The 13,133-nt window shown below is 43.6% G+C and overlaps 1 protein-coding gene across 5 annotated transcripts in view; it reads right to left on the bottom strand.

The window, feature by feature from the left end:
* The window catches only part of NEMP2 (nuclear envelope integral membrane protein 2), a 55,974-nt gene that overhangs the window by 26,054 nt on the left and 16,787 nt on the right, over positions 1–13,133 (bottom strand). Inside the window, exons 5-10 of one of the 5 annotated variants that reach the window (XR_004371432.2) lie at positions 12,576–12,669; positions 11,724–11,838; positions 9,849–10,074; positions 7,225–7,401; positions 2,707–3,114; positions 2,455–2,630 (exon numbers count right to left, since the gene is read on the bottom strand). Coding sequence is in view for 3 of the 5 variants with exons in the window: in XM_032763318.2 (XP_032619209.1) it covers positions 2,874–3,114; positions 7,225–7,401; positions 9,849–10,074; positions 11,724–11,838; positions 12,576–12,669 (853 nt within the window). In the remaining 2 variants the exon portion in view is untranslated. Of the gene's footprint in view, positions 1–2,454; positions 3,115–7,224; positions 7,402–9,848; positions 10,075–11,723; positions 11,839–12,575; positions 12,670–13,133 lie in introns of those variants that run through there. The other 4 variants (XR_012656633.1, XM_032763318.2, XM_032763321.2 and 1 more) reach the window with 4 other exon arrangements.

The raw sequence follows: 13,133 nt of genomic DNA, 5'->3' as shown, positions 1-13,133 counted from the left end.
GCAGGCAGTCCCTGTACATCATCTTGTGGCTCAGTGTGGTACTGCAGCAGTGCCCCCCCTTAATTTCCCCTGACTAGGGGGGCAACAGGTTTGCTTTAATACCCGGAGGGGAGCTTACACACACTAACAAAGAAAAGTTCTCTTTTATCAAGGCTTCAGGACACGAGTAATTTAATTAAAACCCGCCCATAAGGGCCTCACCTCAGAACCTGTTTCAACTCCTAAATTTAAATCCATAAACAAAGCCTCTAGTTAGGCTCCAGGGCACTGACTAGCCTGAGAGAAAACAACAAGCACCTGCTATCACCTGCACAGTTTCTACTTCCCTCTCTCTTGCTCAGTTTCTTTTCTGTTTATATAGCCCAGCCCTAGGGTGGAGCAGTGTCTCCTTGATTACACCTCCGGCTATCCTAGCTGTAGGTTCCAGCCTGTCCCTTAAAGGGGTATTACATTTCTTAGCAAGGATAATATACTCACGGAGGGGCATCATCACCAATCTATTAGCTGCTTTGTTTCATAAAACTCAAGGGGGTTGCCTGGATTTAAATTGGGACAAGATATGTCCCTTTAAAAACAAAAAATCATGACTGTGAACCTTCAGCTCCCTGAGCACTGTGGCTGAAAATCCTTGACTTCAGTATGGTGCAGAGAGCTGAAATGTGTCATACTACGTTGCCTTTCCTTGACGGGCCAGATATTTATAACAATACATTTCAGGTACTTAGCTTCAACTATGCAGATGTAACATAAACCTCCTCCAGCCATGTAAGGCCATTGTGCTAGAGGAGAGATCCACCCCTCTGCAAGGCAGCAAAGATCTTGGACTTTATCCACCTCTCCTGTGGTTCTGACCACTGTTTGGTGAATGTATCTACTAATGTGTTGCGTTTATCTTGCTAGTGGTAGAAAGCACCAAAGCAAGCCCAATATGATGCCAGGACTGGGATGGAGAGATGTGGCCGTGAATCTAGCAGCCCTCCCCCTGTATTTTATTGGTGACAATTAGAGACTTGTTCAGTAGAGCCCTCTTGCTGCTAACATAAGCGTGGTCCCAGTTTGGTTTATAAGTTTAATAAGTAGGGCTCATCTTCTCTCATGCCTCTGTATGGCTATAGAATGCGCTTGCTTGTCTTCCTGAATGAGCGAGATGGTCTAATGGTGTTTAAGTGTTAGGCTTCTCTTTACTGAAAAACAGAAAAATTCTCATTTTAAAATTTTAATTTAAACTCTAGAGCCTCCTGGAGTCTCCCTATAAGTCTCTCTGGGAAGTACTAATATAAAGGCAAGCTCTGATGACTTTTCAGTGTAAGGAGGCACCTATGTATATAGTAAGCTGTTTCTTTTTAGCACTGTTTTATGGTATTTGGGTCCCCCCGAAGACTAGCAACTGAGACATCTCCAAGCATGTTCACCAGCAAAGGGGAACTATCCTTTTGAGTGTGCCCACTGAGCCAGCCTGGCTTCAAACACAGCACAGCCTGTTCTGCAGAGCGACACCTTTTAGAAAGAGGTGAATGTTGGAATGGGACAGTTCCTGGATGGTTTGGAGTGGCAGTTGAGGGGAGAAATGATGGCCCCCGCTCTCCTACAAGGAGATACTTAGTGGGGTTTATGGGACACAGAATGTGTATGAAAAGTGAGGGGTAAGGGACACAGTCTGAAGGACAACAGAGAGGGAGATTCCATTTGTCCAGGGGTAAGGGAAGGATAGATACCCAGACAGAAGGAATCTCCTATTCTCGTATGGATGTTGGCAGTTGACTGTAATTATTTTCTTGCCAGGGTAAGATCCTCACCTCCTGAAGTAAACCCTGGAGAAGGCCACATGGTCAGGAAATCTCCAAGAGGATCCATCCAGCACTTCCTCCCTGCTTGTGGTCCTGGGGGCAAGGTTTCTTCCCAATCGTGAAATGAGCAGCAGGACCCACTACCAAAGCTGGTGAATTCCCAGGACACCAGGGCTACTTACGGGTGCTTCAGCTTGTCCCTGGCCATCCTTACGCCAGGTACCTGCACTGACGGAGACTCCTTGGAGCAGCTAATACAGTCCCAGGCTACATGGCCTTTACTGAGCACACTTGGGCTGGAATGGTGAGGTTTTGTTTAGGTTTGGGGTTTTTTTAGTTGTGGAGGAAGATTGAGGCTGAAAGGAAGAATAAGAATACACTGGGGAAAACACACTTCCCAGAGGAGGAGATGGAGAACTGGATCAGGTGGAGGGCCCTTGGTACAGGGGGCCACAATGAAGAGGGCAGAGATGGGTGGGAGAGGAAACAACTATGGTGGGGGCTAGGTGTGTGGCTTGGCTAGAGTAGAAAGGCTAAGGGAAGAGCAGTGAAAGCAGAGGAGCACAGTTGTGCAGGGCTCTCAAGGAGAGGAGTGAGGAACTTAAAACTCGTGGAAGGTGAGATGAACCCAGTGGAGGGATCAAAGCGGTAAGCAAGATACCTTAGGAAAGGAGTTCAAAGGAATTTATTAGCAGATAGAGCACTTAGCAAAAGTGCATCATAAATGACTTCCTCTTCATCTGGCGCTCCCAGCACTGAGGGCATGGACAGAGAACAGTCTCTTCAAGGGATTTGAGGCACAGTGGTGGGGCAAGTTTGCACTGCAGCTGCCTGGTATCTGCCCTGCAAATAAATAGGGGAGGTAACAAAATACCAACTACATGAGCGTAACATTCACTTAAGAAACCAAGCGACTTACTACTGTTTTGAACAGTGAAGCGGGAATAAATCCTTCAAAGAATTTTGGTTTCCCTCTACCCCCAAGTCAGAAGTAGGGCTCTCTGAGACAGCACGTATTTAGGCCAGGAAGTCTTCCTTTCCAACTTGATTTCATTTTCTTCCCTTACAAGGGATTTTCCAAATGGTTCAGAATAATCCAATACTGTTGGAGTGTGAAACATTTTTACTTTCGTTTTGTTCCTGCATTTCATCATCATCTTCATAATCATCCTCCTGAATGGAACTAGCTAGTCGGTTCTGCTCTGACTCTGGCTCTATGCTAAAGAGCTGCTGTTCCAAGAAGGAGCCTCCAATGCCATATAGCTCATCATATGCGTTCACTTCTGCAGGTGACACGTGGGGAGATCCCAAAATAAAGTTTGCAAATCTGCCAGATTTAAAAAGGGGAAAGGATCAGACAGGAAGAAAACCAAATACACAGAATGCTGCCAATTAAAGCTGACTTGGAGCAGAGACCTGCATGTTTTGGGTATGTATCTAGACAGCATTCAAAGCAGGAATCGTGCCCCCATGGGATGCTGGAGTTGAAGCCTGAGCTAAGGATTCACACAGACAAGAGGGTAAATCGTAAAGGGCAGCATCCAGTACTGAACGTTGTCAGCTCAGTTAGCTGTTTTCCTTCGTTATCCTCCTTTCAGATGTTTTCAGTCTTTGCTTCATGCTTTAATTGAGTAACTTTGGTTCCTTAGAGAGCGAGTAGGGTATAGTGTGACCGAGCCAGGCACATCTGACCTGTGTTTCCAGCTCTTACTGCTCGCATTGTACACCTATGTAGGCCACATGCCTTCTCTCAGTTTCAGTTTCTCAATTAGCAAAGTGGGGCTGATAATACTTTTTTCCCCAAAAATGTTATGAGGATTCATTAATGTCTGTGGAAAACTTGAGACAGAACCCCTGTAAATAGTCCTTTATTTAAATTCAAGAAGTGCTGATACTCTATACCTGACAGAAACCAGTGCAAGAGCTCAACACCCATGAGTTCCTGTCCTACAGCATCGCATACAGGCAGTCCCTGTAGACTCTGCAGCAACTGGGCCTAAACTCTGCAGCAGGATCCCTGCTGTCTATGGCGCTCTGGTGTGACAGGCTGGAATTTCTGCAGCAGCTCCAAAATGGAGGATTCATTGAATAAAACATGGAAACAAATAGCACAGTAATATTCGGTGTACTATTTGAGAGCTTATATTCCATTTATTTGACACTGGCCCATGCATTTTGAAATGCTGCCAATCTTACTTTGATGAAGGACAGCTGCACTGCAGAAGTCAGAGGGGATGCTGGAGTTTTTTGGAAAGTGGGGGACTTCTGGTGCCTGAACTTTTGGTGAAGGGTTGTAAGAAAAGCACATTAGTGAAAAGAGCTCTGTTAAAGTGATCACCAGTTAAATAGTTAATGTTAATATTCATATCATTGTCATAATATTTCTGAGCTAAAACTTCACTGAGTTGAAGAGGGCTGTTCATTCTTCTTACAAATGTACTTCAGACTCGGGCAGACATCATTGCTTTGGTTTCATTTGGTAGGTTTTCTTTGTTACCATAAGGGGAAGAAATAGAATTATTCTTTAATAAAAGCTTAGAGACACGGTCAGCTTAAGAATCAGACTTCTGCCAGACTCTTTTTTACATACTATTGTTCCAAATAATTCCTGAGAATAACTAAAAGTGATTGGAGAAAAAATATCTCTCCTCACTTTGTTTGCTTGGTGCATTTGGCAGCATGTTGCACATAACCAGTTAGTTTTCCCTTTGCTTGGGATGAATTTTTCCATGGTAATAAGCGAGACAGACATTTTTGAAAACTACAAAAACCTGACTACAGAAAGTGTCATGGGAAGCCAAGTGCAAGTGCAGTTCCCATTCCCGAAACTCCTTTGAACTCAGTTTTGATAACAGATTAAATTCCAAGCTGATGGTGCTTTTAAATTCTGAAGCACAATTCAGGAGCGAGGGTGAGTTCTGTGGCTGCATAATACCTAGAGCCCTGCTGCTAATATTTTACGGTTCTAATTTTGGTTTTCAGATAAGCATGTTGGAATTCTGATGAGTCTTACGTTCCTAACTCCTCTGGCTGCCAGCTCCCATTTTATATGGCCTTCCTTTATAGCCCACCATCATTCTTCTAATTTGCTAGCGTGTCTCTGTTGAACTGTTCCAGACACAGTCTCTCCATCCACTCAGATTCCCAGAGGCAAAGCATGCTATTTCCACAGCACTCTTAGTACTATTTCAGGGCATGTCTACAATAAATACTATATTAGATCTTCACTCATACTCTGCCTCTTTTATAGCCACTGCAGTAATTATTGTGGTGGTTCATGTCCACACAACCCTTCTTCAGTTTGTGGAGTGCTTCTACTGACCGAAGAGGGGCAGTGCGGGGAGCTGAGAGCCTGGTCTTTCAGCTCCACTTGCTGTTCCCCTTCAGGAGCCCAGCTGCGCCATAGGCTCCTGGCTCCCTGCCAGCTCCCTCCTCCCCTCCCCACTTTCTGTTCCCTGCTCACCGCCCCCCAGCTCCTGCCTCCATGCTGGGAGCCTCAGAGCAGCCAGGCTCCCGGCCAGGAGCCCAAGGGCAGCTCATCTCTGAACAGGGAGCCTGGAGAATGACAGCCAATGCAAGTAACACAGTGCCTACATGGACACTGCATCACCCTAACTACACCGACATAAGCTCTCCTATGCCTCTCATGGAGGTGGAGGTAATATGTTGGTGTAGTAGGGCACTTACATCGGAGGGCACAAGGCTATAAGGTGGATAGAAAGCTGGCTAGATCGTCAGGCTCAACAGGTAGTGATCAATGGCTCCATGTCTAGTTGGCAGCCGGTTTCAAGCGGAGTGCCCCAGTGGTTAATGATCATTAATGATCTGGAGGATGGCGTGGACTGCACTCTCAGCAAGTTTGCAGATGACACTAAACTAGGAGGAGTGGTAGATACACTGGAGGGTAGGGATAGGATACAGAGGGACCTAGACAAATTAGAGGATTGGGCCCAAATAAATCTGATGAAGTTCAACAAGGACAAGTGCAGAATCCTGCACTTAGGATGGAAGAATCCCATGCACTGCTACAGACTAGAGACCGAGTGGCTAGGCAGCAGTTCTACAGAAAAGGACCTAGCGGTTACAATGGAGGAGAAGCTGGATATGAGTTAGCAGTGTGCCGTTCAAGAAGGTAACGGCTTTTGGGCTGTTTATAGGAGAGTATTGTCCAGCGGAGTTGAGGGATGTGATCATTCCCCTCTATTTGGCATTGGTGAGGCTAATTGGAGAGTACTGTGTCCAGTTTTGGGCCCACACTACATCAGGATGTGGAACAATTGGAAAAGAGTCCAGCAAAGGGCAACAAAAATTATTAGGGGTGGAGCACTGATTATGAGAGAGCTGAAGGAACTGGGAGTATTTATTCTGCAGAGAGAAGAATGAGGGGGGATTTGATAGCTGCTTTCAACTACCTGAAAGGGGTTCCAAAGAGATGGAGAGTCTAGACTGTCTCTGTGGTACCTGATGAAGAACAGGCATAATGGTCTCAAGTTGCAGGGACGTTAATGGGAGGTTTAGGTTGGATATTAGGAAAAACTTTTTCACTAGGAGGGTGGTGAAGCACTGGAATGAGTTACCTAGGGAGGTGGTGAAATCTCCTTCCTTAGAGGTTTTTAAGGTCAGGCTTCACAAAGCTCTGGCTGGGATGATTTAATTGGGGATTAGGTCCTGCTTTGAGCAGGGGGTTGGACTAGATGCCCTCCTGATATTCTATGATTCTGCGTAGTGTGTACACTGACATAGTTAGGTCGACATAAGATGCCTTATGTCGACCTGTGTCATGTAGACCAGTGCTCAGCCAATGAAAAAAGATGCATTGGCTGTCACCCCAATGGGTTGATGTCTAGCAATGCAGAACCTTATGATTATAGGAACAGATCCTGCCAGCATTTGGGGTGAGATCCTCATTCCTACCCTGCCCCCTTTACACTATGTACAAGACTAGGAAGCAGAAGGATCCTAATAGCGCCATACTCAGCCAGGGGATGATTCCCACCAAAGAAGGCACTGTGGTGACAGCGATCTGGTTGCTTTCTGAGGACCCCTTTGCAAGCACCAATGTAGGAGGCATACCAGGAGCAGGAATGGGAGGATCCTATTGTGGACAGGGCTGCAGGCATCACTGCAGAGATTCTGGGCTGCCATAACTTAGAGAGGCTCCCAGGTCTGTCTAAATTAGCCGAGAGCACCCTGCAGCCCCAGAGCAGCCCAGGACCAGAAGGGCACAGAGGTCCCTTCAAGCCACCTTAGCCCTTTAAGCTGCAAGATCTGTGCCCTGGGACACCAACAGGACTATTCACGTGAACAAAGTTACATGTTCGATTGAGTGTTGGCAGGATCAGGCCTATAAATTATGCTCTTTAAGGAGTATTTGGCTCTTCTATGTAACAGTGCCTATAAAATACATTCAATTTTAAGAGATGAGAGTCTTTCTTACTTTTTAGGAGACTCCAGTTTGGACACGGCTAACCAGGATGAGAAATCTGGACTCCTGCAGAATGAGCGTAGCTCCTCCAAGGCTTTCACAGTCTCTGTTTCCCCCTGCTCCCTGAATTCCTCTTCAGTAAGAAGCTGAAACACTAGTTTTTTTGATTTAAAAAAATTCTTGACTTTTCTAAAACAAAAAGAAACAATTCATATTTCCAAATCTATCGCACATGGAATTCACATATGTTACAAATACACTGCTCCCCACATCACTATGACCTGTTCTTTCTTTCTGGCATCTACTATTAAGGGAATAGCATAAGATCATCTTGCTTTGCATGAGGGAGAGGCAAATAGCGACTTTAAAAGTCTAACATAATGAGCCTGATTTTCATTCCCAAAGTCCATGTATGTTTGCCTGTCTCATCTGGGTTGGATCCAAAATCACTGAAATCAATGCAAAGTCCCACTGACTTTCAAAAGGTCCTTTAAATATACAGAGAACCCTAATGGAAACTAATAAATGGATGCTTATCTAGCCATTTGCAGGTGCAACAGGGATTTGTACATGCAAAATAGGCACACAGAGACGATGGGGCTGAAAATCAGGCCCAGTGTCCGCTTGGAACTTTGCAGAGGAACAGTGCTCTTAAAATCTTTTGCTAATTGTTCATATTGTTTACTTGTGCCTTAAAATTACACAGCTGAGTAGTATGAGACAAAAATATTTATAATCTGATGTAGCTGTTATGATTCTGCATAGTAATTTATAATGTATTTAGATATCACTTAGACAGTGTGCTGTGTTCTGTTCCCTTCTATCGACTGCTTTCAATTTTTGTTATTGTGGTAACTTTTAAGTTAAGACGAGCAAGGGCTGGATGCCCATAAACAGAGTTTAAACTATATAAATGTACCTGCACTAGCCAGCTGTGTTTGACTTACTCCCTCTCCCCTCGAGACAATGGAAAATGGATTGAGGCTCTTGTCTGTCATTGCTTGTGTGGTAAGGGTCAAATCCTGATGCCACTGAAGTCAGTGACAAAGCTCCCAATGGGCTCAGTGGGACCAGGTTCTAGAGTTTACTAGGAGATCAGATTATCAGCAGTATGTACAGATGCCTACTAAACTGAATTATGCAGTTTGCTTCCTCTGTGATCATTTTTATCAAACCATCAAGGTTTGTTCTGTAGAATTAAGTAACAAACAAATAAATGTAAAATGTACTGTTTGTAAAACCCATCAAAAACTTCCTTTCTGAAAGAGATTTTTCATATTATATTGTACCTCTCTCTTGGCTCTGCAGGAGCAGTCAAAACAAAAACTGAAATCGTGCCAGGGGCCAGCACAGAAACAAAGACACTTTGATATGTCAGAGTATGTACTTATGGTAAGGTATATTCTGGCTACGTTCAGCACTGGCTTAAACTGGTGCTTTTCCCATTGACTTCAGAGGGAGCTGAGCACCTCTTACATCAGATAAATGTTCTTACATGATGCTGTTTAAAGCAGGTTGTTCTTTTCAGCTGGGGTAGAAAAATCCGTGTTTGTCAAATGACAAGTTGTGCTAAAAACCCCCAAACCCACCACTTATCCAAGCTTCTAGGGGAAGGCAAAGAAATATTAAAATGGTTTTTAAAAACCAAGTGGTGGTAAAGCATAGAAAATATAAGTAATAATTTTTAAAGTTGCTGTGGTTCGTTATAAAAACAGCTTCAGCCTTTGACTTCCCGTAGGCTCCTTAGTTCAGTGTAACAAGTTGGGACTGCCTTTAGAATCATCATTTGTGTGTTACTGTTGACATGATAAAACATATTTCAAATTCACAGGACAATAGCAAACAGAAGCTTGTTCCCATTGGCTACACAGCATATACAGGAAAGCCAAAAACACGATTGAAAAGTGTTCCAAACAATGTTCTCCATCCTGGAAGCAGCTCCATATGAGTGGACCCTAGCTCCAGCACACAGTCCCACTTCTACAGAGTGAGTTCCATGCAGGTCCAGGTTTCTGCCCCTATTGAGCTCAGTGTAGTGTTGGGACCTGGTAAGAGTAAATAAGGATGTCGGGGGTGAAAACCTGGGTCTACTGAAGTCACTAGCAAACTCCCATTGACTTCAATAGGGGTAGGAGTTCACCCCTGAACTTTACCCTTGACAGTGATGACCAATTAACCTACAGTTTTATCAGAGTATCCTAATGTCAATATCTCATGTCATCTTGTGGTAAGTGTTTTGTCCCATAGGAATCTGCAGGTAATTCTTGTTAAAAATCAAAGTCCTGTCAGACCTATTAAACCATGATGTTGTCACTGCAGTCTAACCAATCAATCGAATGAAAGCCCATCAGTTACCAGATGCTGCAGAAAAGCTGTTCAATGTATATTTATGAAGGTTACAGTCACAGTTCTCTACACAGCAAGATCAATGCTTAAAACTCCTGCATTGAGAATTATCAAATTTTTATGCATTGGGGGTTTTAAGCCTTGTCGCTAATGTAAGTATTCATTAGGTAAGAATATGTACTAGGATTAATAACTGACAGATAATTGTCATTTTATGTGGGTTTTATTATTAACCTTTTAATATTACCTTATAATACAGTGACTTATGTGTTCAGAAAATGGATACCAACCTGCCCACAAAAGAGACCATGCCAAGGGGATAGCACAGGCCTTTTGAACAGAGGATGATAGCTATTACTGCATATGCAACCTGTGGGATGGTGACACCAAAATAAATCAAGACAAAGGCTATTAATTGTAATGTCCACGTCAAGAGGGTTATGCTTCGCTCATTGGTAAGTGGTCCATGCTTGTAACAAACCACAAAGCTGATAAATCCAACAGTCAGAAAATATCCTGTGAAAGCAGAAAAAAATGCCATATATAGAATGATACAAAGGATTAACTTTAAGGGTAGACTAACAGCTTAAAACTGCCACACAGCAAATCTCACTGTTGCTCCTCATGCTGTCTACCATGTACTTGGGGAAGAGAAGGGCCTGATATTTAAAATACATATGCAAAAAAATGCATGCAGTGGCACACTGGTCTTGAGTATGTAATTACGATGACTGCGTACCCAAACTGTATCTGCATGTGCAGATGGCAAGTTAAAGGCATAACTGGCTATCTATGTGTCAAAATATCCTGTATGTTTGTTTATTTAGATTTAAATCGTAACTTACAATGCTTATCCAAGGCAGTAGGCATTCTAAAACACCATTAGCAATACAATTACATGTCAGAAGTTAATGGTCATTAAAATGATCAGTTTAATTCACCTGTATGTGCAATTGCATGAAGGATGTGCAACTGCATTGTTGAAAGGTCCTAATTATACCTCAATACTTGTGTAAACATATGCATGGATTAGGCTCCATACTAACAATAAGTCAGTATTTATTTTCAAATAAAATGTTGTAAATGAAGCTGATAGGCTTGCAAATACAGTGTGTATATCAAATTAATTTCACTCATGCTAAAAGCACATGGTCAAGCCATGCTTCCCCTCCTAATTGGTGAAGAGTGAATGCTGAAAGGTCTGGAGCTTCAGTCTGGATATGCATCCAAAGGAGTCAATGCTTATTCAACACTGTACTTTTTTGTTTCAGCCAAGCTGGCAATTCTGCAAGAACAATTTTTCTCACTGTACTTTTCTCTGTGTGCTTCAGGGTTGCCACCAAAGCAAAGGTGAGTGAACATAAAAAAAATAATAATTGAAAACGATATCGTATTCAACTGAGTTGAAAGCAGTTAGTGAATATTAACAGGCACAGAGCATAAGGGGCTGGCATAGTGGCCTAAGAGCAGTGCTCTGTACTGCTAGAGCAAGTGGGGAGAACCAAGTTACAAGCTTGTATCCCAATCTCTCTCCCCCAGGCCAGCAGAGGGCATGAGAATTCCTTATGACTTCTATATTAGGAAATGGTTTAAGAATAAGTGCACCCTAGCTGCATGTCCCAGTGCCAGAAATGTGTGCTGTGCTCAGGGAAGATAGCACTGTTTCTACCATACCACTGTCTGATGGGGCTAACTTCAGGGAGGATGGCTTTAGCTGACAATAGAGGCTGCACAGTTGTTTTGACCAAGAAAGATGCTGAGGAAATGTGCCGACGCGATAGGTTCCCCAGCCCCCTTGGAAACTCCCCCTTTCCAGGCAGCACAACCCCCACTCCAAACTCCAGAAAGAGAGGAGATTGTAGCTCTCTTCTCCCACAACCACCTCCCTCTTTGCTTCCATAGTGGGTTTGAAATGGAAATGACTGGAAACATAACATGGGCAAAACGTTCCCTCTTCTTCATGTCTCTACAGACCAACATCAAACTCCCTATTTAAGGATCTAATGAGAATAAATGCTCGTTTGAATGGATTAGGAGCCTTCACAATCCTCTCACACCGCAAATTCATGAGAGAAAAATATTAATTAGACGCAATTCTTACAAACTGTTCGTTCTGACCTCTTAACAAAAACATGTCCGTTGTACATTTCTGCTCATTCTCTTACCCAGTAAGTAGTTTCTATAGTCAGACCACAGCCACTTCATTTCCCCTTGCAAACAGTAAATAAAGTAGAGAGAGGACATCCAGCAGCCACTCATTAAAATCCCAAAGGTGCTGTGCTGAGAGTAAAAGAAAATAATTAGTGAACCAGCTAGCTCGTGGTTTATTATTTATATGATGGTAGCATCCACAGGTCCCAGTCAGGATTGGGACACAGTGGGCTAGGGATTTCACACACATACGCACTGTCTGTACTGAAGAGCTTATGAGCTGATTCACTTGTTAACCCTGCTATATCATGCTCTGAAGTCTCAAGATAAGTGAGGTGAAGAGGAGCCACTGCATGGGATTTTTGTCCAAACTTCTTGAAGCTGTATCATGTCTCGGCATTACAATAATAATAATTAATACTTAACTCTGACATGTTTTATAGAGACCAAGGCATTTCGGGGGGAGGGTGGCATAAGATTCAACCCTGCCTTCGTGAGGCAATTTTGCTACTGGATATGAAAAATAAAGTCAAGGTTACAACTGCCACAAAACTTACGGTTTCATTTTGACTGATTTGTTGACTCACGACATAAGCAAATTGAGCTGAGAGACTAAAATCACACCCCTGTAATTATGGTTTCAGAATAAATGCTCGTCACTGTACATCAGCAAACGTAACTGTTGATTTCAGACTTTAGAGGGCAGTCTGTCTAGGGCCTGATTCTAATCCTAGGTACATGGGTTTTACACTGAAGTAAACCCCCATCAACGTCAATGGAGTTACACTGTCATAAAACCAATGAGAGATCAGAATCTGGCTCCAGACTTGCTATTTGCTATTTTGTTTTCCATATGGTACACCTACCTTTGGAATAAATCTTTTAAGTGTCAGCAGGAGAAAGACTAGCGTAGCAAGAACACCCAGTGCCACTCCAGCAGAGTAATAGAACACAGCACTCCTGTTAGGGAACAGCAAGGTGGGGGACACTGTAAAAACCTTTTACTGAGTTTCAACTGGTTTGGAAGTACCAAAAAGTGTAATGCTGCACATAATCACACAGATTGTCAGCTCTGGCTTCATCTGCTTTCCACTGTGGAGGCAGAACGAGGCAGGCAGAAAACTCCCATAAAGAGGCAGCTGAGAATTCCCTGACAGAGGAATCTTTGAGTGTCACAGATGGCTGTATGTTGCCTGTTCATCCCCAACCCCTGTGTTAGAGTGGCAAGAGGTCTGTGGGAGGATGGGAGGCAGTGCATGGCATTCCCTGAATGGTGCCCAGATGACCTTGTGGGATGGGGGCAGCTGGCAGAACTTAGAGCGGCTCTTAAGTTACACAAGAGTCACATTAGGTCCCAGCCAGCTCCTCTGCTGGGCTGAGTGTGAACTCAAGGAAGCTGAGGATCCAGTACTCTTTAAAAAACA

The sequence above is a fragment of the Chelonoidis abingdonii genome, chromosome 10, assembly GCF_003597395.2.
Source record: "Chelonoidis abingdonii isolate Lonesome George chromosome 10, CheloAbing_2.0, whole genome shotgun sequence".
Lineage (NCBI taxonomy): Eukaryota > Metazoa > Chordata > Testudines > Testudinidae > Chelonoidis > Chelonoidis abingdonii.
The sequence above is the reverse complement of the archived record's forward strand: the minus strand, read 5'-3'. Positions and strand labels throughout refer to the sequence as shown.